Raw genomic sequence first — 27793 nt, 5'->3', positions numbered from 1 at the left:
CGATGTAAAAAGAATCTTCAGTCAAGCTCTGTTCAGTTTGAACGTTACTTTGTAGAATATTGGGAAGTTGTTTTTTAGAGAGACCTACACCCTTGTCCAGGGCACAGCACAGTACCAGCAGTGTACTCATCAGTTCAGGCACTCAGCCTGTGGCCCTCACTGCCCTAGAGGAAACACAGGTCTTGGTCCTCAGTATGGATAAAGGAATTGAGCCCTCGGGACTGCCCGGGACATAATGCTGAGAAGCTGGGACAGCCCCCAGGAGAACACGTCAGATCAGTGACAGCGGTAAGAGTCAGGTGATTAAGTGATAGGTTAAGGGCCCCTTTGGACCCCTCTCAGCCCCTGAGGTAGTGAGTCTGGGATTCGGTCATTGTTCTACCCTCTCAGTGGCCCCTGGGAGCACAGGTGGCTCTTTTCCCAGCTTTCTCCACCGCACCTAGAAAGCAGGCGAATTCAAGGCAGAGATCCGTTATCTCAGGATCTTCCAGAGATAAACGGAGGGCCTCTGTCATCAGAGGAACCTGCTTCTGCACGCTTACTTTCAGGGGTCTGCAGGCAAACCTCTATCTTGGAATGTGAGAGCCCAGTTCCCCAGCTTAGGTCTCCAACCCAGCCAGAGAAATGTTTTGCCTTGTGAGGAGGTCATCTTGAGGCTGAGGGTAACTTGGCCCAGCCGGCTGCTCAGGCCTGGGGCTGTAGGCTCAGCAGGAACCAGGACTGAACTGCAGAGTTTGAGAAGAGTCCACAAATGTAATACATGGGGAGAACAAGGGAGTGGATTTGTGTAGAAGACATAGATCAAGGAGGAAATTAACACTGAAGGCTAAACAGGGGGGTTTTCTGCTGCTGGAATGGTGACAAGCACCAGGTGTGATGGCTCACACCTGTAATACTAGCACTTTGGGAGGTCAGGGCGGCAAGATAACTTGAGCCCAGGAGACCAGCCTGAGCAAGATAGTGAGACCTCACCTCTGCAAAAAAAAAAAAAAAAAAAAGAAAAGAAAAGAAAAGAAAAAAGAAAGATGACCTGGGTGAGCAGATAGTTGATCAAGTCAAGGTTTCCAAACGCAACCCATAACACCTGCTATTTCCTACCCCACTGGTGTAGTGGTCCATTTTGGGGCACGGAGACAAGAACAGTCCACACTATCTTCCTTTTCCTGGGTCCTTCTGGTGTGCCCAAGAAGGCACCCTGCTGCCTGTTCAGCAGTACTGGATGGTAAAAGCATTAACAGAAGCAATGAGGACATCCTGAGGAGGCTGGCAATTCATATTTACATTTGATAAAACCTCAAACTACAGATAATAGCCTTGAAAAGGAGGGATATTTTTTGTTTTGGCTTATTTGCAAAATAACTTCTGTTTATCAAATTAATATATTATTAGAAATATGTTGGCTGGGCACCGTGGCTCATGCCTGTAATCCCAGCACTTTGGGAGGCCAAGGCGGGTGGATCACAAGGTCAGGAGTTCAAGACCAGCCTGGCCAACATGGTGAAACCCCATCTACTAAAAATACAAAAAATTAGCCTGACATGGTGGCAGGTAATCCCAGCTACTTGGGAGGCTGAGGCAGGAGAATCACTTGAATCCAGGAGGTGGAGGCTGCCGTGAGCTGAGATTACACCATTGCACTCCAGCCTGGGCAACAAGAACAAAACTCCGTCTCAAAAAAAAGGAATATGTTATTAGTGATATGTTATTGGAATATTTAATGTAAGGAAGAAAACAAAAAATCATAAATCATTTTCACTTTAATCTATGTCTCAGGTTATCTTTTTACTGTTGATAGAGGAATAATGTCCTAGAGATGTCCTGGTAAGCATATTTTTTTTTCTATTTTGAGACAGAGTTTCACTCTTTTTGCCCAGGCTGGAGTGCAATGGCGTGATCTCGGCTCACCACAACCTCTGCCTCCCAGGTTCAAGCGATTCTCCTGCCTCACCCTCCCTAGTAGCTGGGATTACAGGCACGTGCCACCATACTTGGCTAATTTTGTATTTTTAGTAGAGACAGGGTTCCTCCATGTTGGCCAGGCTGGTCTCAAACTCCCGACCTCAGGAGATCCGCCTGCCTTGGCCTCCCAAAGTGCTGGGATTACAGGCGTGAGCCACCGTGCCCGGACCAGGCATATTTTACAGGACAAAAAGTAACAAAAATCAGGAATAATTCTCATGTCCCCATCTCCCCACCTCTCCCCCATCCCTAGGTCCAGAAGGAATTTGTTATAATTACCATCTTGTATAAAAGAACAGACCCTCAATTTGCCACCTTTCCCTCCTCTTGAGATGTCCTCAGCCTGACAAAAATATGATTAGTTGTATTATACAGGAAAATACTAAAGATATTTAAACATTTAATTATTATGTTTATTATACTGGCAAAAGATATGCATTAAAAACAAGGCTTCATTATGCCTAATTGGCTTGCAAATCTCGGAGAAAGGTTCCTGAAGAGCAGTTAGTTTGGGGCTCTCCCCAACAAAGATATCATTCTCCGCCTACATGCTTTATCTACAATGTAACGACGCCGTGCTCTAAAGACGGTTCTGTATCCCGATCGACTCAACTAATCTAACATGAAGCTTTTCTCCAGGACACTAACTACCACATAATCTTCTACTGTTAGACTGAGTCCTGATTTATAAAACTACACTCTTACTATTGGATATGTCCTAAACTATTTTTCAAAAATGATCCATGATGTACAGAAGAATGAAAGGGTGGGCTGGTCAGTTTGGTTGATTTAGAAGATAATCCTAATCATGTCTGTGTAGAGAAGTCATAGGTCTTCTTGCCTAAACCCTGGCTGACCACCTGGCAGATGCTGTCAAAACGGAGATGATGACACAGATGACTTGGGATTAACTCGACTCTGCGTCTAGGAAAACCTCTTGAACTGTGGTCATGCTGACAGTGGATTGGCAACTCACCTTTCTATTTCAAGAAGAAGAGGTAGAATCTGAATGTCTTCGCTTGTCTTGCAGCTAAGTATGGCTGTGTGACTAAGGTCACTGATGAGATGTAACCAGGAGTGTTGTATGTGATTTCCAGGAAGCCTCTTGAAAAGGGGGTATGCCCTTCTTCCTTTTTCTTGCTGATTGGGATACAGATGCAATGGTTGGGGCTTGTGCAACCATCCTGGACTACCAGGTAGCACAGAACCCATGATGATCAAGGAGTTGCTATATCAGCCCAGACTGGCTACCCTGAACTTCCTTGATGTGAGAGAGAAATAAACTTCTATTATAGTGTTGGGTCACTTTCTTTTTCTTTCTTTCTTCCTTTCTTTTCTTTTTTTTTTCTGCTGTTGTTATTTGTGGGTAAAACTAATCCTAACTGACTCATTTGCAAATAGAGAGGCTACTTAGAAACATCATAGCATTTTTCATTTCTATCATTTCAGTTTGCAAACTGCTTCAGCACTGGGCAGTGTTTTCTTTTTCTGCACAACGTTAACTCTGAGACTAAAGTCAAGGTTACAACTCTAATTTAGAAGAGGTGAGACTTGCTTAAAGTTTTGCTGAGGAATAAGCTAAACTTTCAGAGGCTGAGATCTTGCAATAGCTCTTATTGACACCCCCAAAATTACACCACAGAAGGAAGCAGAGAGGAAGGATCATAAGCTCCAGACACTGAGTTAAATCAAGACAGCAGAAATCGGTACTTAAGGCACTTTGGAGGGACACAAGATCTATGTGCAGGAATCTATGAGCTTTCCTGTTCAACTGTCCTTAAAAACTGCTTTTACACTAGGCTGGGTGTGGTGGCTCATGCCTGTAATCCCAGCCCTTAGGGAGGCCAAGGGAGGAGGATCACTTGAGGCCAGGAGTTCAAGACCAGCCTGGGCAACATGACAAAAACTCGTCTCTAATATAAATACAAAAATTAGCCGGACGCGGTTGTGCGTGCATGTAGCTTGAGAGGCTGAGGCACAAGAATCACTTGAGCCTGTGAGGAGGAGGTTGTGGTGCGCCGAGATCGCGCCACTGCACTCCAGCCTGGACAACAGGGCAACACTGTCTCAAAAAAACAAAAAACAAAAAACAAAAAAAACCCCACCACTTAAATTCTCTAAATTCTCTCACTAAATTACTCTAAATTCTGTCTCATTTGTTTGTGTATGTGCCAAACGAAGAAATGGTTTTTTGGAAGAAAAAACTATTTTCATAGTTATTTAAAATATTTTTAGAAGTTATATCATGAAATTGTTGCCTGTCCCTGAAAAGTAAAAACAATCTACTCTCAACCAAAACATCTATGCAATTTCATAAAACAAACGAAGAAAAGGGGACTAAACAATACGGAGAGAGAAATCAAAAGAAGGTACTCAGATTGCTGGTGTTTACAATTCAGCAACTTTGTTTGCATAAACACTTGAACATAAGAAAAAACTTAAAACCTCATTAAAACCTAACCGAGCATCTCAGTGCTGAATCAGGAACATTGGGTGAGTGATGAAGGCCACGCTCGCTGCCCTTGGAAAGCAGCCTACATGGGAAACCACTGAGAAATCTCAGCACAGTTCATGTCTCTGAGTTTGGTTTGCAGAGAGTCTTAGCCCTGCTCAAGTCAGGTGATTCACCCAGTCACCTACTGCCTGCATCCCTACCATTCATCCCAAGGGAAATGCAGGAATTTGTGCAGCCTCAAACAAAAGCCACCAGTGCTGCAAGAAAGTAATGTAAGCCCCTGGCCCACTAACCATGGCCATTAACATCCAGATTTAGTTCTAAAAAAAGTGGAGATGTAACCACATACTCATCACAACTGCCAATCTTGGCCCTGGCCTCAACCTCTCCTAAATTACAGACCTAAATTTCCTTTCCCACCCCCGAAACTGACAAACGTTAACATTTTACCATGATTGCTTAAGATCGTTCCTCTTTCAGAAGTAAAGCAACATAGATGAGTTCAGTACCCCATGCGCCCATCCCACCCCTCTACTTCTTCCCATGGTCATAACTCCTATGAACTCAGAGCTTATGCAGATCAGGTTTTCAGACTTTTTCTACATAAGCACACATGTGTAAACAGAATATAGCATTGTGTTGTGTGTTTTTCAAAAATGTAACAGATTGTATATACACTTCCACAACCTGTTTTTTCATTCTGCATTTCTGAGCTCCAGCCGTGTGGACACACCCAGAAGTAGCATTGTTGGTTATACCACGTGCACATCTCTTACTGCCGGAGGAGTCCTTTTCTGGGAGGCAGCCCCATTAGATAACAATTTGTCCACTCTTTCCCTTCACTTATTCGACTTCAGAAAAGTGGAATAACTTATCTGATGGGGGGTTGGAAAGAAACAGCATCTTAAAGTACAGTCCTGGCAAAATCATTCAGGAAGTCCTCATGGATTAGAAACTATACTGACTCTTCTCTATGACTTTTAAAGACACTGAATGAGACTCCAGTCTATCTGCTTTACCCTGTCTCTGAACTAGCAGAACTATTTTGATTCTTTGAACGCAGGCCAATCTTTCTCCCCTCTGGCCTTCTTCAAGGCTCGCCTCAGTGCCATCTTCTCAGGAGAGCCTTCCTGAAACCACTATTTCAAAACTGTCAATTTCTCCTCACTGGAATTGAAAGCATAATATATCAGATTAGCATTTATTCCCCCTCCAGAATATGACTTCATCTAATGATGAAACTCATCTCCCCCAGATGTCCTAGACTTTAAACTATGCTCACAATCTGCTGACACTTGTCAGCTACAGTCACATGCCTGTCGTTTGCTCTTTGCCTCGAATGTAATTCTCCCTGTGTCTACATGTCAAATTACTTGATTTTTCAAGTCATTTTTTCTTTTATATTAAAAAAAAAACTACAAAAGTAATACATACTAATTGTAAAAATTTCAGAATGCCAAAACACAAGGCGTGAAGTGAAAATCACTATGATTCCATTACCTCCAGGCAAACAAAAATAATCATTTGATATACTTCTATATCTCTTCATTCCATATACAGATATAAATCTCATACAAATTGGAGATATATTATTTTACAACCTGATTTTTTAAACTTTATATTTTGTGAACGTTTTCCCATGTTCCATATATACATTTATCTATTCTTTATACTAGTCTCGATAGGATATCAACAATAATTTTTTTCTTTGCTTTTTCCTGGAAGCTTTATGTTTAATTTGCACACTAAAAAGTTACTCTATCTTTATTTTGACTACATTGTGATACAAAACTCTATGGTTTATATTTTGGCTGGGCATGGCGGCTCATGCCTGTAATCCCAGTACTTTGGGAAGCCGAGGCAGGTGGATCACCTGAGGTCTAGAGTTCGAGACCAGCCTGGACAACACGGCAAAACTGTGTTTGTTTCTCTACTAAAAACACGAAAATTAGCCAGGCATGGTGGCATGTCCCTGTAATCGTAGCTACTCAGGGAGGCTGAGGCAGGAAAATCACTTGAACGCGGGAGGCGGAGGTTGCAGTGAACCGAGATCGCACCTCTGCGCTCCAGCCTGGGTGACAGAGCGAGACTCCATCTCAAACAACAACAACAACAAACAAACTCTATGGTTTATGTTTTAAACTTATTAGTCAAATGTTCCAACATCATTTAATCAGTATCCTATCCATTCACCACTAATTTAAAATGTCATATGGCCAGGCACGGTGGCTCATGCCTATAACCCCAGCACTTTGGAAGGCCAAGGCAGGTGGATCCCCTGAGGTTGGGAGTTCGAGACCAGGCTGTCAACACGGTGAAGCCCCATCACTACTAAAAAATACAAAAAATAGCTGGGCATGGTGGTGCATGCCTGTAATCCCAGCTACTTGGGAGGCTGAGGCAGGAGAATAACTTGAACCTGGGAGGTGGAGGTTGCAGTGAGCTAAGATCACGCCATTGCACTCCAGCCTGGGCAAGAAGAGTGAAACTCTGTCTCAAAAAAATAAAAGAAAAGAAAAAAATAAAAATAAAAATAAAATGTCATGTTATCAAATTACTACTGGAAGAAGTCTATCTCAGGACACTCTAGGGTATTCCTCTGCTATTAACTGTTTTGCTATAGCATTATCTTGTTCTGATATTTACAATTAGGTAAATCATCCATCACGGTTCTTGAAAAACTTTTTTTTTGTTTGTTTTTTGTTTTTTTTTTGAGACAGAGTCTCACTCTGTCGCCAGGCTGGAGTGCAGTGGTGCAATCTTGGCTCACTGCAACCTCTGCCTCCCCGGTTCAAGCATTTCTCCTGTCTCAGCCTCCTGATTACAGCTGGGATTACAGGCGCGCGCCACCTCACCCAGCTAATTCTTGTATTTTTAGTAGAGACAGGGTTTCACCATGTTGGCCAAGCTGGTCTCAAACTCCTGACCTCAAGTGATCTGCCCGTCTCGGCCTCCCAAAGTGTTGGGATTACAGGCGTGAACCACCGCGCCCAGACTTGAAAAAGCTTTCAAATCTATCCTCATGAACCCATTCTTGCAGAATCTAGACAAATGCTGTGATTAATTTAACCACGAAGTTCATTTTCCTCTGCAGTTTTTACAGTAAATACAGTATAGTGTGGCATGATATAGCATAGTAATTTTATAGTAATTTATGTGTTAGTTTGACAGAGGAAGGATGATTGTTCAATACCAGTTATTCCCATCCAAGAGTATGTTATGTGTCTCACCATTTATTCAGGTCTTGTTCATCTTTCAATAAAGTTTTATAGTTTTATTCTATGTGCTCATTTCTTGCTAAACTTATTTCCTAAGTATTCTATCCTTTGGGGGGACACGTATAAGTAGGACATTTTCTCCATTACAGTATCTATTTATGGCTAACAAAAAAAGAAAACTATTGACATTTACATATTTACATTGCATCCACTAACAAACTAAAACTTTTACTACTTAAATTGTCAGTTGCCTCTCTTGAATTTTCTAGTTATATAATTATTCTGTACATAATAAAATTTGTCTCTTCCTTTCCAATATTTATAATTTTTGAAATTGTTCTTATTTATGCTTCAGAATAATGATGAATAATAATGGTGCATATAGGCACTGCTGTCGTATTCCTTATGTATTGGATGTGCCTTCAGGGTTACACTATTTAATGCCATTATCACGTTAGTTTCAGTTTTTCAGTTTTACTTAAATTCTTCTATTGCATGAAGTCTTCCTTTATCATTCCACTTAGATAACTCTTTCATTCCTAAAGTTACTTCTTTGCTCTACTTTATTTTGATCTAGATACCCAAGCACTTTGTAATTTACATACTACTTTTAAGTCTTAGGCAGTTTTTAAATTGATATTATTTATACTGAAGCATTAATGGTTAAGACAACATTCACAGCTATGGCTAGCAAGAGGCTTGCAGCTTTTAGAAATCCCTAATAGGCCAGGCGTGGTGGCTCACGCCTATAATCCCAGCACTTTGGGAGGCCGAGGAGGGCAGATCACCTGAGGTCAGGAGTTCGAGACCAGCCTGACAAACATAGAGAAACCCCATCTCTACTAAAAATACAAAATTAGCCGGGTGTGGTGGCACACACCTGTAATCCCAGCTACTTGGGAGGCTGAGGCAGGAGAATTGCTTAAAACCGGGAGGAGGAGGTTGTGGTGAGCTGAGATTACAACATTGCACTTCAGCCTGGGCAACAAGAGTGAAACTCCGTCCCCCAACGCCCCCCAACTCCCCAAAAAAGAAAGCCCTAATAATCTGTTTTTCACCACCCCACAAAAGATATTAAGAGGTACATAGAAAGATACACTAAATGCATCTTCCTTTAGCAATGGCTGGTTTCCCAATATTCCTAGCTCAAAATTCTGTTATGTTTTCTTTGTGTAAGAATAGCACAATATTGTAATTATACCAAACATTGCTAAAAACTTTAAAACGACCTCATATAATTGCAATTTCCTAAACTATAGCTTATATAAGGAAGGGGTAATTTGACTCTTTTTCAGTACCCTCAGGCTGAATGCTCTTGGCCAAGATGGGGTAAGATAGCAATCAAATACCGTAATTTTAAAGTTATTATGTAATGGATATTTTAAAAAATTCTCAAAAAGCTTATGCATTTTATGAATTTCAAAACTTCAGTTTAACCTCTGGATCACATTTTAAAATCATTTAATGTTAACTTTCATAGCACTAATCTCTGCATGACAATGTTTTGACAAGGATCTTATTTTAACTCCACATTTTATGATGGTAAGCAGAACTACATTCTAAGCATATTACTTAGAATATATATAAATCATAAGCAGGGATGGGCTGAATATCTCATTGAAAATCAATCTGTATCTTACAGCACATAGAAAAACAGCCAAGGTCAGGTTAGACATCCCTAAAGCTCAAAGCTCCTTCCAAAACGTTTTACCTTTGAAATTTAATTACTCTTGAACCTTATTTATTTAATTGCTGCTTCAACATAGCACATGGCAAATATGCCTATGTTCACCATAAAAAGCCTAGTGGCCATGAAGACAGGTTTACCAGTAGATAAGTCACTCAGCTACCAGAAGTGTTACTAGTTTTTCATTCAATAAATGTGCACTTCGTGTCATGCACAGGGCTGTATCATGCTGCTATGGAATGAAAGTGAACATTCAGAGGTGGTAAAGCACAGTGGTAAAAGCAAGGCCAAGGCTCAGATTCAAATCCCTGCTCCCCCTTACACTAGCTGCTTGCCTTTGAGCAAACTACTAACTCACTCTGATGCTCAGTTTTCTTACCTGCAAGATGGGGGTAATTCTGGTAAACTACTCATTGTGTTGTTTGAACAACTGAATGTGTCACAATGTATAAAGCGCCAAGCAGGGTGCTCAGCACATAGCCAGGTCCTCACAGGAGGTAAACTCTTAAGACTGTTAGCAAAGATTCATCCAAGCTGGGAACAGCACCATGCGCATAAGAGAAGTCACTTCTGCTGGCCTCACACTGCCTTGTATGTCAGGTCGTATTATTTCCCACAGCTTTACAGACAAGAGAACTGGGGCAAGGAAGGGCTCTCAAACCTCTATAAAGGAGTCTCGAACTTCTAAAGGGTCTATAAAGAATGGATAAATAGCCTGCTAGATGCAACTACCTGAATGACTCATAGAAGCCTAATTAAATGTAAAAGGCAGGTTAGAGAAGATCCTATACACAATACTATATTATTTTGCAAAATTGAAACATTTTGCCCATTTTAGTAGCAAGAAAATAAGACTTTAACATTAAAAGCCGGCCGGGCGCGGTGGCTCAAACCTGTAATCCCAGCACTTTGGGAGGCCGAGACGGGCGGATCACGAGGTCAGGAGATCGAGACCATCCTGGCTAACACAGTGAAACCCCGTCTCTACTAAAAAAAATACAAAAAAACTAGCCGGGCGAGGTGGCGGGCGCCTGTAGTCCCAGCTACTTGGGAGGCTTTAGCAGGAGAATGGCGTTAAAAACCCGGGAGGCGGAGCTTGCAGTGAGCTGAGATCCGGCCACTGCGCTCCAGCCTGGGCGAGACTCCGTCACAAAAACAAAAAACAAAAAACAAAAAAACATTAAAAGCTTGTTTCTGTTTTTCTTCATAATGCATTTGGCATGGTAAGCATACTAGAACAGAGGTCCCCAGCCAGGCACGGTGGCTCACGCCTGTAATCCCAGCACTTTGAGAGGCTGAGGGGGCGGATCACTTGAAGTCAGGAGTTCGAGACCAGCCTGGTCAACATGATGAAACTCTGTCTCTACTAAAACGACAAAAATTAGCTGGGCATGGTACACGCCTGTAGTCCCAGCTACTTGGGAGGCTGAGACAGGAGTATCACTTGAACCCGGGAGGTGGAGAGTGTGGTGAGCCAATATTGTGCCACTGCACTTCAGCCTGGGCAACAGAGTGAGACTTGATCTCCAAAAAAACAAAAACAAAAACAGAGATCCCCAACCCCCTGGTCCACAGCCCCTGTAAGGAACTGGGTCGCACAGCAGTAGGTGAGCAGCCGGCAAGTGAGCATTACTGCCTGAGCTCCACCTCCTGTCAGATCAGCGGTGGCATTAGGTTCTCATAGGAGTGTGAATACTACTGTGAACTGCGCATGTAAGGGATCTAGGACCGATGCCTTATGATCTGAGGTGGAACCGTTTAATCCCAAAACCATGGAAACGTTGTCTTCCACGAAACCAGTCCCTGGTGCCAAAAAGGTGGGGGACCAGTGTATTAGAACACAGCACACACAGTAGGTCAGATGTAGGTCTTGGGATTCCCTATGACACTTGGAATTTAAGGGTTATATCACAATGCAAGTTAATTTAGAGTTATTCTTTTTTAAATGAAAAGTCCTTGATTGGGCCCTTAGACGATACCCTGACTTAATAAGATTGGTTGTAAAGCAAACACATTTATCAAAGTTGCCCAAGTTCTGCATTATTGACTAGCACTTTCATTAAAGGAAAAGAATTGAGAGTAGAAATCAAATTCACTATATGAAACCATAGACTGTACTTGGCTGGGTAAAAGTAACATATACAAAATGACTTAGCTACTCCATTTTTCAATAAAGTTTGCCTCTGGTTTCTCTCCCCTTGGTACTGATGATCTTTCCCAAATAAGGAGTCAAATCCCTCAAATTTTGCTTAACATCCCTTTTGGCACCAAGAGTATATTTGAGATGTCAAATATGCCAGCTGAATTTAAGACCATGTGTCTTTAATTTTAATGTTTAATGCCACTGAAGATTCTCTGCACTGTCTGTAGACAATTTTCATGTTGGAGTTTCTTCTACTCTTTTGCATTCCAGAGTGCAAGGCTGAGGCAAGACAGGCAAAGGCACTGAAATGGCATGAGGCACCAGTGATGTGCTATTTCCCAGTGCTTCCTGCTTTCTCCCAGGTAACAAGGAAACATTTTAAATGAGCCTTTCTAGAAGGATTACCTGAACTCAAAGGAGAGTTTTCTTTTTCTTTTTCTTTTTTTTTTTTAGGCAGAGTCTTACTCTGTCACCCAGGCTGGAGTGTAATGGTGTGATCTTGGCTCACCACAACCTCCACCTTCCAGGTTCAAGCAATTCTCCTTCCTCAGCCCCCCAAGTAGCTGGGATTACAGGTGCATGCCACCAACCCCAGCTAATTTTTGTATTTTTAGTAGAGACGGGTTTCATCATGTTGGCCAAGCTGATCTCAAGTGATCCACCTCCCAAAGTGCTGGGATTACAGGCATAAGCCACGGTGCCCGACCTCAAAGGAGAGTTTTCAAAACAATCAGAGCCCCCCTGATTTCTCAGATCACCTCTATGTATAATGGTCCCAGACATCTTTGTACAAGGAGGACACACAAGCAGTAGTGTTTCCCGTTGTCAGAACTCAAATTCCTCAGTGAGTTTCATTTACCAAAAAAAAAAAAAAAAAAAAAGACGGAAAAAAGTATACTCACAGAGGTATTCAGCCCTTTAAAGAATGAATTATGTTTTTGAAACCTTATCCTATAGGTGAAGATCCTTGGCATCCTACAGTAGGAATAGTAGCTGCCAACCCCTGACTCTTCTATTTGTGCCACAGACCGTGCCTTCTCCATCATCACTGCACTCTAGAACAAGCCTGGAGACAGGTATTGGAGAGACCTAGATGTAGGGGAGATGAAGTGACCCACCCAAGGTCATAGACAGCACATGGCAAAGAGCAATTCAAAACCAGGCAATTGGAGTCTGAAACCTCATATGCGCGGCTACTCAGAAGAAAATCCATCTCCATTATCTGGATTTTAATTGTATTATAGTGGAAAATGACACATGAATTACATTGGCATCAAAATGAACTCGAAAAATATTACTCTAACTTAAGTCCACTGAAACTCTGAAAGACAGATTGTAAAATGTATTAGTACTATGTTGATCTTTAAGAAATTCTGTTCCTAATTTTATAAAATATTTTTAATTTTACGAAATATTTTACTTATACAGAAGAATATGTGTAAGTTCAAAAACATGAACATCATCAATATACAAAATTCAGGATGGTGGTGCTTTTTTACTTTTACTTTATTTATCTTGCTTTTTTTTCTTCCTTGTCTTTGGTTCCTGTGTTAAGGATGGTAGGTACTTCTAAGCACTGACTTCTAACAGCTTACTATTCCTAAAGCACTGTGTAGAAAGACAGAAACCAGGCTTTTCATTGAAAGTCTTCAGTTACTTTATTGGAATAAAGGGGGGAAAAGGCTTTCTAGCTACTTAATTCTCATTTGTTTTGCATTTTTCTTCTGAAAACTCAATTCTAAAAAATTGCTAAATCATGTACTCCTTTTTCTGCTGAGCCAGGCCATACAAATCTTTCCATTTCTATTATCTTGACAGGCGAAGGTTCCTCTCTTCATGTCATAAACATCTTTCCATTACTTTCCTATTTAATGAACATACTAGCCATACATACAGGACCTACCTGCCTCTAATCCAGTAAGTACACTGAAGGTATTCCAGGTAAAGACATTTTATTCAAAGAATTTTATAAAAATATTAAAGTCAATAGACAATGTAGAATTTGACCATAAAATTAAATCATTTTGGATGGGGGCAGTGGTTCACGCCTGTAATCCCAGCACTTTGGGAGGCTGAGGCAGGCGATCACTTGAGCCCAGGAGTTCAAGACCAGCCTGGGCAACGCAGTGAGACCTCGTCTCCACAGAAAATTGACCAGTTGGCTGGGTGTAGTGGTATCTGCCTGCAGTTTCAGCTACTCAGGAGGCAGAGGTGGGAGGTTCGCTCGAGCCCGGGAGGTGGAGGTTGCAGTGAGCTGTTAGCCTGGGCGACAGAACGAGACGCTGTCTCAAAAAATTAAAAAGAAAACAAAACGAAAAGAAGAAAATTAAACCCTTTCTTTGGTTTTCAAAGTTTCGAGGAAACTTCTTTTATGACAACTGCTCGAAATTGTACCTAACAGTTCCAAGGATTGACTTAGCAAGTAGGAAGTCAAGACAGACTCTGACTTTCCTGAGGACTGTGCACCCATGTCAGGGGAAGCTCAGAAGGAGCAGGTAAAGGAGAGATGACACTTTTGGAAGAACAGCCGGCCCCAGCTGCACTTGCCTTGGATGCTGCAGAACCTGGGACAACGGGAACAGCACTCTCAGCTGCCTTAGATCTATGGAGGCCCGCCGGCCCTTTTCATAGGGCTGGGCTGACAACCACTGATGCACGTATCACCAGGGCAGAAAAGTCTCACAAACTGTAAGAGTTAAGGAAAAAAGACCATTATGCAAACAAATTCTAAGATGATTAAAGGCCTCAATGCAAGAGACAACATTTGCAAGGCAATACAAACGATTATAACCTCCCAAAGCCGAAATTATAAAGAAAAAGGGTGGACAAGAAAAGGTACATCAAGCATATTTAAAAGATAAGCCATACAGGGAGAAGATATTTGTAACTCATAATGGCAAGGTATTCGTATTCGGAATCTATAAAGGATTTCCATTAATTAGTGAGAAAAAGGTAAACAGCACAATACAAAACAGACAATTCACAAATGCCCAGAAACAGCCATAAAGATGCTTAACCTCACAACTATAATGAACTACCATCAGATTAGCAAGAGCTAAAAAAATCTAACAATAGAAGTGTTGAGCCGGTCATGGTGGCTCACGCCTGTAATCCTAGCACTTTGGGAGGCCGAGGTGGGCGGATCACCTGAGGTCAGGAGTTCAAAACCAACCTGGCCGACTTGGCAAAATCCCATCTCTGCTAAAAATACAAAACTTAGCCCAGTGTGATGGCGTGCACCTGTAATCCCAGCTACTTGGGAGGCTGACGCAGGAGAATTGCTTGAATCTGGGAGGTGGAGGTTGCAGTGAGCTGAGATCATGGCACTGCACTCCAGCCTGGGCAATAGACAGAGACTCTGTCTCAAGAAAAAAAATAAAAAATATCAGGACAAACGTTGAGAGGTCAGAAATCTCACACACACAATTGGTAGTGATATAAATTGGTATAACGTTGCAGAACAATTTGGCTTTATCTATTAAGTTGTTGCTAAGCATACTTTCAACCCTCCAAATCTCACTCCTGTATATAGTCCCTAGAAGACGTTTTGGACTAAATCTCAGAGACATGGACAAGAATATTCCCTGTAGCATTATTTGTAACAGCAGAACACCGGAAGCAATCTGAAAGCCCCTTGACAAATAATGCACAAATGCACGTGCTATATGCACGCACGGAAGACGAAACTGCAAGCAAAATGAGGCTTTTTGGATCACAGCAACATAGACAAATGCAAAACTGTTATGTTGCACAAAAATATCAAGTTATAGAGCAGAGGTTGGCTAGTATAGCTCCCAGGACAAATCCAGGTGTCTCTGAGTTTTGAATATGGTCTGTATCCTTTTTTTTTACATGTTAAATTATTAAGTTTTTAAAAATTATCCTTTTAAAAAGTGTTCTTTTTCTTTCCCTTTCTCTCTTTCTCCTTCCTTCCTTCTTTCCTTCCTTCCTTCTCTCTCTCTCTCTTTCTTTCTCTTTTAAAAAGTATTCTCTCTCTTTCTCCTTCTCCCTCTCTCTCTCTCTTTCTTTCGAGACAGGGTTTCACTCTGTCATCCATAGTAGCTTACCAAGTAGCTAGGTGTGATCATAGCTTGCTGCAGCCTTGAACTTTTGGACTCAAGTGATCCTCCCACCTCAGCCTCCTGAGTAGCTGGAACTACAGGCATGTGCCACCATACCTGGCTAATTAAAAAATTTTTTTAATAGAGATGGGATGTTGCTATGTTGCCCAGTCTGGTCTTGAATCCCTGGGGTCAAGCAATCCTCCCACCTTGACCTCCAAAAGCAGTGGAATTACAGGCATGAGCCACTGTGCCTGGCCACCTTTTAAAATGTTGCCAACCATATCAGAAGAGTATTATTACATGTGAAAATTATATGAAATTCAAATGTTAGAAACCATTAATAACATCTGTTGGAACACAGCCAGACCCACTCCTAAACATGTACTAGTTTCTGAATTCATGCTTTACCTATGGCTGCTTTCTAAATTGAGTACTTGGGACAGAGACTCTGTAACTCAAACTATTTATGATCTTGCCATTTACAGAAAAAGTGCACTGACGTCGTTATAGAACAATGCAGTCAGTTAACATCTATTAATATATAACATTTGAAAACACATACTAAATACCAAGAAAAGCCGCACATCTGTGGTTCTAATGTGCAATGAGGTGCCGTGAGGCATTGCAGCAAACTCAGAGGCACTGTGGGATATTTTAAATTTTTGAGGGAAACGCGGCGATACAGGACATCATTGGACACTGCAAATACTACTCATATGAGGTTCTTCACTGCTTCAACAATAGTGCTCTACATCCCTTTCAATGACATCATATATTTGCAAAGCAAAGTTTTTGGCAGGTACCGCAGCAAAATGCAAAAATCGTGTGAAAATCAACGTGGAGCAGGAAATGAGGTGCGGGTGTCAACTGATTACAAAGGGTCAGAAGTTGTCTGGTGCCTGACAAGGACACATATCTCATTCATAACGTATGGTGGTAATTTAAAAATCAAACGATATAATTTTTTCCTTTGAATTCATATGTATTTTTTTTTCAGGCAGCTACTAAGTTGTAAGGACATAAATATTCATTAAGTTGTTTGGACCTAACTATTTAATAAATGGACATGTTAGGTATTTCCTTTGCCTGGGGTACCATGAAAAAAATTGCTGGGCCATTAATGGTCATAAGCAGAAAAAGTCTGAGAACCTCTGCTACAGATCTTTAGTGTACATATATATATGTGGACAAAGTAGAAACATACACCCGGAAATGATAACCACTCAAATCAGGAGAGAAGCAGAAAAAAGAACGGGATCAGGAGGGTCCACAGGAACTTCAACTGTGTCTCTAATATTTGATCTCTTCTCTCTTTTCTTTCCTTTCCTTTTTTTTTTTTTTTTTTTTTTTAAGAGACAGGGTCTCACTCTGTTGCCCAGGAGAATTAAACTGCTGGGCTTAATTGATCCTTCTGCCTCAGCCTCCCAAGTAGCGAGGACTACAGGCATGGGCCACCATGCCCAGCTAAACGTATCTCTTTAAAAAAACAAAAAAACCAAAGGACACACAGCGACATGTTAAGATTTTGATGAAATAGCGTGGTGGGAACATTGGTGTTTGTGACATTGCTCTGCATACTTTCCTGTTTCGTGTATATGCAGAACATTTTGCTTTTTTATTTGTTTTTAAAGGACAGAGGAGCAGCTTGAAAGAGGGCTACTTTACACAAAAGCATGGAAAGAGAAAGGTGAGGTAGGACAAAGGCCGAACAGGCAGTGAGGGGAGGAATGAGCTTCGGCACCAAGCCACATAGGAGAAATGGGAGCTTTGGAGACGACACAAAACAACCCTCCCCGAGAGTCAGGCCTTCCTGAAGACAGGGGCTGAAAAACACGACCCGTGATTAGCAGTTTCCTGAGTTAGCACATGACCTTCAGCCAGAGTCTCTAATAAGCCAGCACTTCTCATCCTTGATTTAATTATGAATAAATTTACTAAAGACAAAAAACCTGAAAGTATCATAATAACAAAAGTGGAGCCCAGGCTGAGATCAGTGTTTTTAAATAATGTAAACAGGGCAAGGTCTGGGAGAATTAAAGCTTAGAGCTGTAGGATCACTTGACGTCAGATTTTTTTTTTTTTTTTAAAGGGTGGATGAAATCATGAGAATGTTTAGTTTTGGTCTGGTTTTCTTCTACCAAACTGATGGAATATTTAGAATTTCAGGGCAATAAAAGTGGAAAGAGAGAACAAGCCAGTAGCTGGGTATAGCCACCAGCAGAGTCCTCTGAAGGCCAAGAAGATTGATTATAAAACGTCCCCTAGGCCGGGCCTGGTGGCTCATGGCTGTAATCCCGACACTTTGAGAGGCAGAGGTGAGCGAATCGCCCGAGGTTAGGAGTTTGAGACCAGCCTGGCTAACATGGAGAAACTCTGTCTCTACTAAAAATACAAAACTAGCCGGGCATGGTGGTGCGTCCCTGTAAGCCGAGCTACTCAGGGGGCTAAGGCAGTAGAATCACTTGAACCTGGGAGGCAGAGATTGCAGTCAGCCAAGATCGCGCTACTGAACTCAAGCTTAGGAGACAGATGAGACTCCGTCTCAAAAAAGTAAAATAAAAAAATTAAAAAACTGTCTCCCAAAAATACAGGTTGAGAGGTAGGGCAAGGAAACAGAGTGGGACTTGATAAGGTCATCTTTAATCAGTAACCTACTTGGGAGGAAGGAATGTTAAAGTAGGAGAGAGAAAAGAAAAAAGGACCAAAGTTACCCACCACTGTTGGCACACATTACGATATATTGGCACAATATAGTTATATTGGTACTTCCTGTAACTATGACCATCTGCTACGGACTGCTCACCTGAAATTCTTCTTAGTTTTTTGAGACAGAGTTTTGCTCTTGTTGCCCAGGCTGGAGTGCAATGGCGCGATCTCAGCTCACTGCAGCCTCCACCTCCCGGGTTCAAGCGATTCTCTTGCCTCAGCCTCCCTAGTAGCTGGGATTACAGGCATGTGCCACCCCGCTTGGCAAATTTTGTATTTTTAGCAAAGACAGGGTTTCACCATGTTGGTCAGGCTGGTCTTGAACTCCGGACCTCAAGTGATCCACCCATCTCAGCCTCCCAAAGCGCTGGGATTATAGGAGTGAGCCACCGCACCTGGCTGAAATTGTTTTTTTAACAGGAGAGGATGGCAACCAGGTAAAAAGCATTGAGAAAAACACTGAGAGCAAAATAGCCGCCTGATCACCCACAGGCTTTGGCAAGAGGGAGCCCTCGGGTCACATCCTCTGTCACTTATTCTGATTGATCGTGGACATGTATAATCATCTCGCTAAGCTTCTGTTACATCATCTGTAAGATGAGGATAGTAACACTGATCCCATAGACGGTTTTAAGGATTGAGTAAGAAGGTATATGATAGTCTCAGCACCGGTCTAATGCTCAAGAATGGCTTAGAAAATGGGGGCATTTTTAATGAAAATATTAACAAGGCTTTGTTTCCCAATCCCATTCAATTTGTCTTGGAACTGCTATGTCTATTCATTCTGATCTCTAAATCCTAATCCTGAAATGTCTGAGGCAAAGATCACCCTGTATTTTAATTGGGCACTTGTCTCATATTTCTCCTCTGCTGCATGAGTGTTTATGCTCAAGTACCCAGGAAGCACCTGGGGAACACAGCCGGGTCTGTGTGATTCTCTACAAAGAGCAAGCAGCAGAGTTGCAATCGATTAGGTAGCTTTTTTTTTTTTTTTTTTTTCCTGAGACGGAGTCTTGCTGTCGCCCAGGCTGGAATGCAGTGGCACTATCTCAGCTCACTGCAAGCTCCGCCTCCCGGGTCCACCAGCCTGGTCAACATGGTGAAACTCCACCTCTATTAAAAGTACAAAAATTAGCTGGGTGTGGTAGCCCCTGCCTGTAATCCCAGCTACTTAGGAGGCTGAGGTAGAATAGCTTGAAACTGGGAGGTAGAGGTTGCAGTAAGCCGAGATAATGCCACTGCACTCCAGCCTGGAAGACAGAATGGGACTCCATCTAAAAAAAAAAAAAAAAGGAAGTATATATATCCATATGCATGAGTCTATATTTAATTATGGGAGGAGTTGTAGTTGTAAGTCTATCCATGAGTCCACCAGTGACTGATGACCCTCAGTTAATGACACCTGCCTATAAGGATACACAACTGCATTCTGCACTCCCCTGCAAAGACAAGATCTTTACCTGAAAACCAAAATCAAAACCAATGGAGAGAGTAGAAAACAAATTAAAAAATCCAAAGTTCATGGGTAAGTTTGAAATTCCTACAGTTTAAAGATGAGATAATAATGTTTTTAAAATCCAGGAACTCAATATTGCTTTTTCTTTTCTTTCTTTCCTTTTGCTTTATTTTTTAAATGTAATACATGATTAGAATTCAATGCCAAATATCTGTTTGCCTTTACAGCATGTAAATGGAAGTTAGGTGGACTCCCATGAAGACTGCTGACTAACGGAAGAAACAGCCACAAAGGTGATCACAGCAGTTTTTGAAAAATTCTCATAAAGTGTTTTGCAAATTCATGCAATTATTTAAATAAATGTCACTCTGTTTTAAGTCTAAATGAACTACTGATTCCATTATCTTAGACTAATTATTCAGAATCGACAAAATAATTACTTCCTTGCATGTGCTTTTTGTTAGAACAAAAATTAGACTAAATCAGCAAAACTGGTAATATGGAGACAGTTCTATTTAAGAGATGCCCATCATTCTTTCAAATTCTTAGTTAAGAACCTTAACTAATATAGTACTTAATCAAGTGCATTGTACTTACCACCGAAGTTCTAGTCTCTCACATCACATCATCAATTACTGGGTGGCAAGAAACCTGTCTTACTCATCTTTGATTCCCAGCTCCTAGCAGATAGTACTTGACGTACAGCAGAAGTTCAATAAATGCTCATTAAAAGGGTACTGAAGTCAATTAAGTTTCAAAGGACTTAAATATATTTCCGATTACTTCTTTTCCAGAGTATACATAGAAGTGAAATTGCTAATCATTTGTTCATTTTCAGTTCTACCTAGAAATTCCACCAAATTGCTTGTTTGCTGTGAATCACCTTTTCAAATTCTCTATTTTTGTATTGGATTATTTGTCTTTCTCTTATCAGTCTTTAGTCTTTAGTGTTTTACGTATTCTCAATGCTAATCATTGTCTATTATCTTTGCAAATGTTTCCTTCCAATCCGTCACTTGTTTTTTAACCTCGTATCTTTTATCACATACCGTTTACTTTTTAACGCAGCCCAAATTACCAATATTTTTCTCTTTGGTTTGAGCTTTTCACGTTTTAAGAGATCCTTTCCTGTTATGAGATCATAAAGATAGTCTACTATAAATGACAACTTTCTGGAGAACATGAATTCCTGCTCAGACTTCAGAAACACCTCAGATGTGCCTAATGCATTTAGCTTCTGTAGAAGGATGTTGAAATCAAGGTCTTTTTGTCTCACTTTTGTTTCAGGCCTCAAATTGGTGTCAGTTTGCGCACATGCCAAAGGATGGTGCTGGCCGAACTGGCAGGGTTTGCAAAGCAGTTTGAAACAGATTTTGCATGCCTTAGCCCATTGAGGCTTCAAAAGGGTTGACAGGTTAGAACCTGGGAAAGAATTTCTTCAAAGAAAGTTATCAGTGTGCCACACCCAGCTCCCCTCCCAGCGCCCAGTGAAGAGGATGCAAAGCTACTTTCCCCTTTTCTTTTTTTTTTTTTTTTTTTTTTGAGACGGAGTCTCGCTCTGTCGCCCAGGCTGGAGTGCAGTGGCCAGATCTCAGCTCACTGCAAGCTCCGCCTCCCGGGTTTACGCCATTCTCCTGCCTCAGCCTCCCAAGTAGCTGGGTCTACAGGCGCCCGCCACCTCGCCCGGCTAGTTTTTTGTATTTTTAGTAGAGACGGGGTTTCACCATGTTAGCCAGGATGGTCTCGATCTCCTGACCTTGTGATCCGCCCGTCTCGGCCTCCCAAAGCGCTGGGATTACAGGCTTGAGCCACCGCGCCCGGCCTACTTTCCCCTTTTCTTATTTTTATTTTTATTTTTTTTGAGACAGAGTCTCTCTCTGTTGCCGAGGCTGGAGTGCAATGGCACGATCTCAGCTCACTGCAACCTCCCCCTCCCGGGGTTCACGTGATTCTCCTGCCTCAGCCTCCCAAGTAGCTGGGCTAACAGGTGCCTCTTACCACGCCCGGCTAATTTTTTTTTGTTTTTTTTAGTAGAGATGGGGTTTCACTGTCAGGCCTCTGAGCCCAAGCTAAGCCATCATATCCCCTGGGACCTGCACATATACATCCAGATGGCCTGAAGCAACTGAAGATCCACAAAATAAGTGAAAATAACCAGGTCCTGCCTTAACTGATGAAATTCCGCCATTGTGATTTGTTCCTGCCCCACCCTAACTGATACAATATAGTCTGCCCTGCCCTTAAGAAGGTACTTTGTAACATTCTTCCTGGCCCTTAAGAATGTACTTTGTACCCCTATCCCAAATCTATAAGAACTAACGATAATCCCACCACCCTTCGCTGACTCTCTTTTCGGACTCAGTCCACCTGCACCCAGGTGAAATAAATAGCCTTGTTGCTCACACAAAGCCTGTTTGGCGGTCTCTTCACACGGACACACATGACATTCACCATGGTGGCCAGGCTGGTCTTGAACTCCTGACCTCAAGTGATCCACCCGCCTCAGCCTCCCTACTTCCCCCTTTTCTTTTTCTTAAGCCACAAGTGAGGACCAGAAGACCAGTTGGCAAGGCTCAAGGTGTGTCCCCAGCCAGAGGTCAGAGGTCTCTGGTACCCGAGACCAGGTGTGGAACCAGAGGTAGGAAAGTCTAAATGAGGTACTGCTCAGAGGGCTTCTGCCAAAAGTGTGAGGACCTCTGCTGGCAGAGGCTACATGGGCACCATCTCATGCCAAAGCTTCAACCTAGGAGGGGCCAGGGCCAGCCTAAGTGCAAGAGGAGGGTGACAGAGAAGCAAGCAGCCACCTTCCCCTTCCCACTGTCAGCCAGAGGAGGCCCATGTCGGGGAGGAGAGGAGCTCAAGTCTGAGAGACACTTGGAGTTTTTGGTTTTGATATAAAACTGGATGTGCATTTTTAATTTTAGGGGCTACTCTTATGATTGAAAGTGACTACAGGAATTAAAAAATACGTATGTTAGAGGGACTAGATATTAACTGAGAATGAGGGGAAACTGTTATAAACTTCATCCAAGGGCAAGGAATGAACCAGTCCCACACTACAGGCTTGACCAAGTAATGAGGAAAGAACATTGTCTCCTGACCATGCCCCATTCCCACTGTCCAATACACTGGCTTTGCCACCAGCATTGCAATAGAGCCACAACATGGACACACCACCTTCAGGAGAGTTCAACATTACAGGGCTAGAGTTCCATGGTATGTATTTACGAATATAAGTCATTGCCATCACAAATTTAGACATCATACAGCATGAGTTTTAGACATTAAAATATATTTGTACATCCATGTTCATAGCGGCATTATTCACAAGAGCCAAAGGTGGAAACAAGTTAAATGTCCAACGAGGGATGAGTGGATAAACAAAGTAAGGTCTATCCATACGATGGAATATTATTCTGCCTTAAAAACGAAGAGAATTCTGACGCCTGCTGCAACATGGATGAACCTTGAGGACATTATGCTAAGTGAAATACGTCAGTCACAGAAGGACAAATACTGCATGATTCCACTCACATGGGGTATCCAGGAGTCAACTTCATTGAGACAGAAAGTAGAAGACTTCTGCCAGGGGCTGGGGGCAGGGGAATGAGGAATATTTAATGGGCATGGGACTTTGGTTCTGCAGCCTGGTTGCACAACAACGTGGGTGTACTTCGCTACTGAAAGTACACTCAAAAATGGTGAAGATGGTAACTTTTATGTTATGTGTATTTTATAACAACTATAAATAAAATCATCCAAAAAATAAAAGGATCTAAATAAAAAAGAAAATGTAACCTTCATCAGTAGTATATCAATAGTGGGGATAACAATGATAGCCAGGAGTGGCCAAGAAGGATTGAGTCTTACCACGTGTCAGGTGCCAGGACTCAACCCTGTGATCTCATTCATGCCTCATTTCAAACCTACCAAGTCCTTTCGAGAGGGAAGCCCTGTCCAAAGCCCTGTTTTACAGGTAAGGAAACCAAGGAAGAGAAGCGTTCATGTGCCCAAGGTTATCTGAAAGCAGTTGAGGTTAGGGCTTGCCCTCTGAATCATCTGGCAATGGACAGATTTCATCCTCATGAAAAATTCCCCCTCTTATGGCATCTTAGACTAGATGAGATCATAGAAAGAATGAGTGTAATTGCTGACCTGCACATAGTTCAGATTTTACAAAGCATTTTCTCACTTGATCCTATTCATTAAAATACTGCAGGTAACACAGGTATTCTCTTTTTATTAAATAAAAAATTGAGCCCTAGAGAAATGAAAACACACTGCCAGTCAGGGCTCCAATTCCACAGCGTCTACCTCTGAGTCCACAGCTACACGTCCACATCCAACTCCTCATCTGGTCCAACCTCTCATTTTTCAGATGAGAATGTCTACAAGGGACACACCCAGAGAGGCTAATGGCTTGTTCAAGGTCACACAGAGAGCTCATTTATTTTGTATACATCATCGTTTATATCTTTAAAAATATTCTGCCATGATAACATGTATTTTATAAATAAGTGTTTGACAAAGTAAAAACTGGTACGGGCAGAGATCTCTATCACATAAAATAGAGTGCTTCCTCCTAGAAGCTACTTTATTTGCAGAGCTGATGCATCAGAACCACCACTTCACTTAAGCACCCAACTTTCCAGTGCCCGCCCTGACCCAGCCTCCTCGTCCATTAGCTCTACAATTAGGCAGCGATCAATTGAGCAAATTCACTTAGACAGCACATCTAGCCACTCTTGCAGTGGATTTGCTACCGAAGCAGCAAAGTACATGAGAGCTGCAGAATACAGATTGTGGAGGAATGGAACTCCATCAAACCTCATCTGATCCTGACTGCCGGTCCATGAGGAATTCTTAAAAGAGTCTCAATAACCCTGAATGAACTTTGTGATGTCTGAGCATAAAATGCAGTGCTAAGTTCTTTTGTCCAGCATACTCTTTTCTAATAAAATAACTCTTTTGAGTTTGATCCAAAACTGATGACAAGAGTGAAGAAGAGATTGCTATCCCTGATTATAGGCATACGTAAGGTTAATGGGAATTATCTGTTAGCACGGGAAGTCTGCCAATGCAATCCCTCATATGTCAGATTAAGGGACTCCACCACGAATGCTTGTATTTTGGTTTTGTCCTTTGTTTCCTTGCTGCCTTAGTATCATGGGTGAGACTGGGGCTGGTACTGACTTAGTAAACTCTGTGAGAGTCACCCCTTCTTTCTAGCTGGAATATGCAAGAAAAGCCAAAGAGGAACAGGTTCTACAAAGAGCTTGACAGCAGCAAAAGGTGTGCAGTCCTACCAATTAACATTTCTAAGTCTACTGGTTGGGAATCTCTCCTACATTAGCTCACAAAAAACAAGGAGAAACTGTATATGGAAATAAACCCATGACTTCAAGTTATCAGTACTACATAGTAAGGGTAGTAACGGCTGACAGTCAATGAGCACTTTCTCTTATTAAATTACCATTAGACAGTACACTCCACAAGGGCAGGGGCTAAGGCTGGTTGTTTTAATTTTATTTTTTTCACAGAGGCAGGGTCTTGCTATGCTGCCCAGGCTGGACACAAACTCCTGGGCTCGAGCAATCCTCCTGCCTCAGCTTCCTGAGTAGCTGGGCTTAGAGGTCTATGCCACCACGCCTATCTCTTTTGCTTACCACTGGATCCCTAGCTCTCAGTAGCATGCCTTCTAAGTGGTATCTTCTCAAAAAACATTTGCTGAATGACTAAAGTATCTCATTTAGTTTTCATAACAATCCTAAAAGGTTTGATACAATATTGTTACCACAATTTCACATATAAGAAAACTGAAGTTCAGTAGTAATTAAAATGTGTACAATGTCACTCAGTTTGCAAGAGTCAAATAGATTTGACTAATAGTCAAATAGTCAAATAGAATAGATTTTATGTCAGTATGGATATCACTCCATTCTTGTCATCAACTTTTAGATTTCTTCAATATTCTACAACAACTAAATTTAAAAGAAGTAACTTACCTACAAATCCTTCTTCACCAACCAGTTTCAGGGCAATTTTATCAGCCAACACTGAAGAGTTGCCGTGAGCAATGTTAGCAAAAGGGCCCGCATGCACGAACACAGGTGTCCCCTAGAGAAGTGAAAGAGCAAATCAAAATCCCAAAAGACAAATAGAAGCATGGAAACCAAGATCAATTTGGGGCAAACAGGCTAGGAAAGCTTTTATGAATACTGCATATTTAATGCATAAAATATTTCAAAGACAGTCAAAACACCCTGACTCAATCAAAGGACCAAATCCCCTCCGGATTCTAGAAACATGTTATTCAACATTTAATGAGACACAAAACCTGAGACACAAAACTGTGAGAATATAGTCACTTCCTTCCAAAATATTGTTAAGCCATTTTGTTAGTTGACTCAATGACCATGAAATAAATTATTTACCTTATTTTATGTTGCTATGCACTATATTTTTCAAAAGAATGAAACTAAACCCTGATAGTATAAGAAGTGTATTTATTTATTTTTTAAATTAAGAAATGATTCCATTCAACAAAAGGTAACCATAAAAATCAATACAATTGGCTGGGCGCAGTGGCTCATGCCTGTAATCCCAGCACTTTGGGAGGCCGAGGCCGAGGCGGGCAGATCACCTGAGGTCAGGAGTTCAAGACCAGCCTGGCCAACAGTGAAACCCGTCTCTACTAAAAATACAAAATTTAGCAGGGTGTGGTGGTGTACCCCTGTAAACCCAGCTCAGCTACTCGGGAGGCTGAAGCACAAGAATCACTTGAACCTGGGAGGTGGAGGTTGCAGTGAGCTGAGATCGCACTCATTCCAGTCTGGGTGACAGACCGACTCTGACTCAAAAATGAAAAAAATAATAAATAAAAATAAATAAATAAAACCCAGGGACACATGTTTATGAATACGTAAATATGTATGTTTGGTGTTTATATCTCTGTCTTATCTCGCTTCTATCTAGATTAACCTTTTAAGTGTTCTGAAGAAAATATTTTTAAAAAGAACTTAAGTCTCCATCCCCTCCTAACCTTGCTGGTCTTCTGATGTCCTTGCCCATAATAAGCTAGTGGAGATGGTCAAAGTTTGACGAGGACAAGGTCACAAACTCCACCCTGGATGGGCAGCTGGCTTCACTCAGCTACAGGCTGCCAATTGTCTGAGAAGCACCCAGCTTGGGTCTCCAGGGGACAGAAGTGGTGGGGGCTGAATCCGCACAAGCACATTGCTCTTCCTGGGATAACCACCCCAAACAGCTACTAGATCCTCAGCAACATTTTAATTTAAAAAAGCAAAGGACTTTTATCCTTTGTAGACTCTCTCTTATTTTTCAGGCTGGATACTAACCTATTAGCGAAAGCATTTTTAATTTGTAATTGATGAATAATAATTGCACCTATTTATGATGTACAATGTTCTGTTCTAATACATGTATATAGCATGGAATGATTATATCAAGCTAACCAACGTATCCATCACCTCACAGATTTATCCATTTTGTAGCGAGAACATTTAAAATCTAATTTTTTAACACTTAAAACATGCACAATGCTTTTTTCTTTTCTTTGAGATGGAGTCTTGCTCTGTCACCTAGGCTGGAGTGCAGTGCTGCCAACTTGAGTCACTGCAACCTCTGCCTCCTGGGTTCTAGCGATTCTCCTGCCTCAGCCTCCCCAGTAGCTGGGACTACATGTGCATGTCACCACACCCAGCTAATTTTTGCATTTTTAGTAGAGATGGGGTTTCACCATGTTAGCCAGGCTGGTCTCAAACTCCTGACCTCAGGTGATCTGCCTGCCTCAGCCTCCCAAAGTGCTGGGATTACAGGTGTGAGCCACCACGCCTGGCAACAATCCACTTTTATTAACTATGGTCACCTTGCTGTGTAATAGATATTGAAAACTTATTCCTCCTGTCTAACTGGAATTTTGTATTATTTGGTCAACTTCTCCATCCCCCACTGCCTCTGATAACCACTATTCTACTCTTTACTTTGCAAAAGCACTTCATATTTTTGTATAAATGTAGCTTTAGCTAGAAATCACAGAATCAGATAATGTTGAGAACACGAAGAGGCCAACTTCTTTATCCAGA

General features: G+C 41.7%; 1 protein-coding gene and 1 long non-coding RNA gene across 10 annotated transcripts in view; one reads left to right on the top strand and one right to left on the bottom strand.

Moving 5' to 3' along the window:
- The window catches only part of LOC105489167 (methylenetetrahydrofolate dehydrogenase (NADP+ dependent) 1 like), a 233145-nt gene that overhangs the window by 103786 nt on the left and 101566 nt on the right, over positions 1 to 27793 (bottom strand). For all 8 annotated transcript variants that reach the window (XM_071096617.1, XM_071096620.1, XM_071096618.1 and 5 more), the window contains exon 20: positions 25694 to 25805. In XM_071096617.1, the coding sequence (XP_070952718.1) occupies positions 25694 to 25805 (112 nt within the window). The remainder of the gene's footprint in view (positions 1 to 25693; positions 25806 to 27793) is intronic.
- LOC139363329 (uncharacterized) lies at positions 149 to 20051 on the top strand. Of its 2 annotated transcripts, XR_011623462.1 has the most exons (4): positions 175 to 288; positions 12420 to 12538; positions 13281 to 13379; positions 19916 to 20051. It is a non-coding gene; the product is annotated as an uncharacterized lncRNA (long non-coding RNA). The 2 variants fall into 2 exon arrangements; XR_011623461.1 differs by lacking the exon at positions 12420 to 12538 and having other exon boundaries at positions 149 to 288.

Source organism: Macaca nemestrina, chromosome 5 (assembly GCF_043159975.1).
Source record: "Macaca nemestrina isolate mMacNem1 chromosome 5, mMacNem.hap1, whole genome shotgun sequence".
NCBI lineage: Eukaryota > Metazoa > Chordata > Mammalia > Primates > Cercopithecidae > Macaca > Macaca nemestrina.
This window is presented reverse-complemented; position numbering and strand designations above follow the sequence as displayed.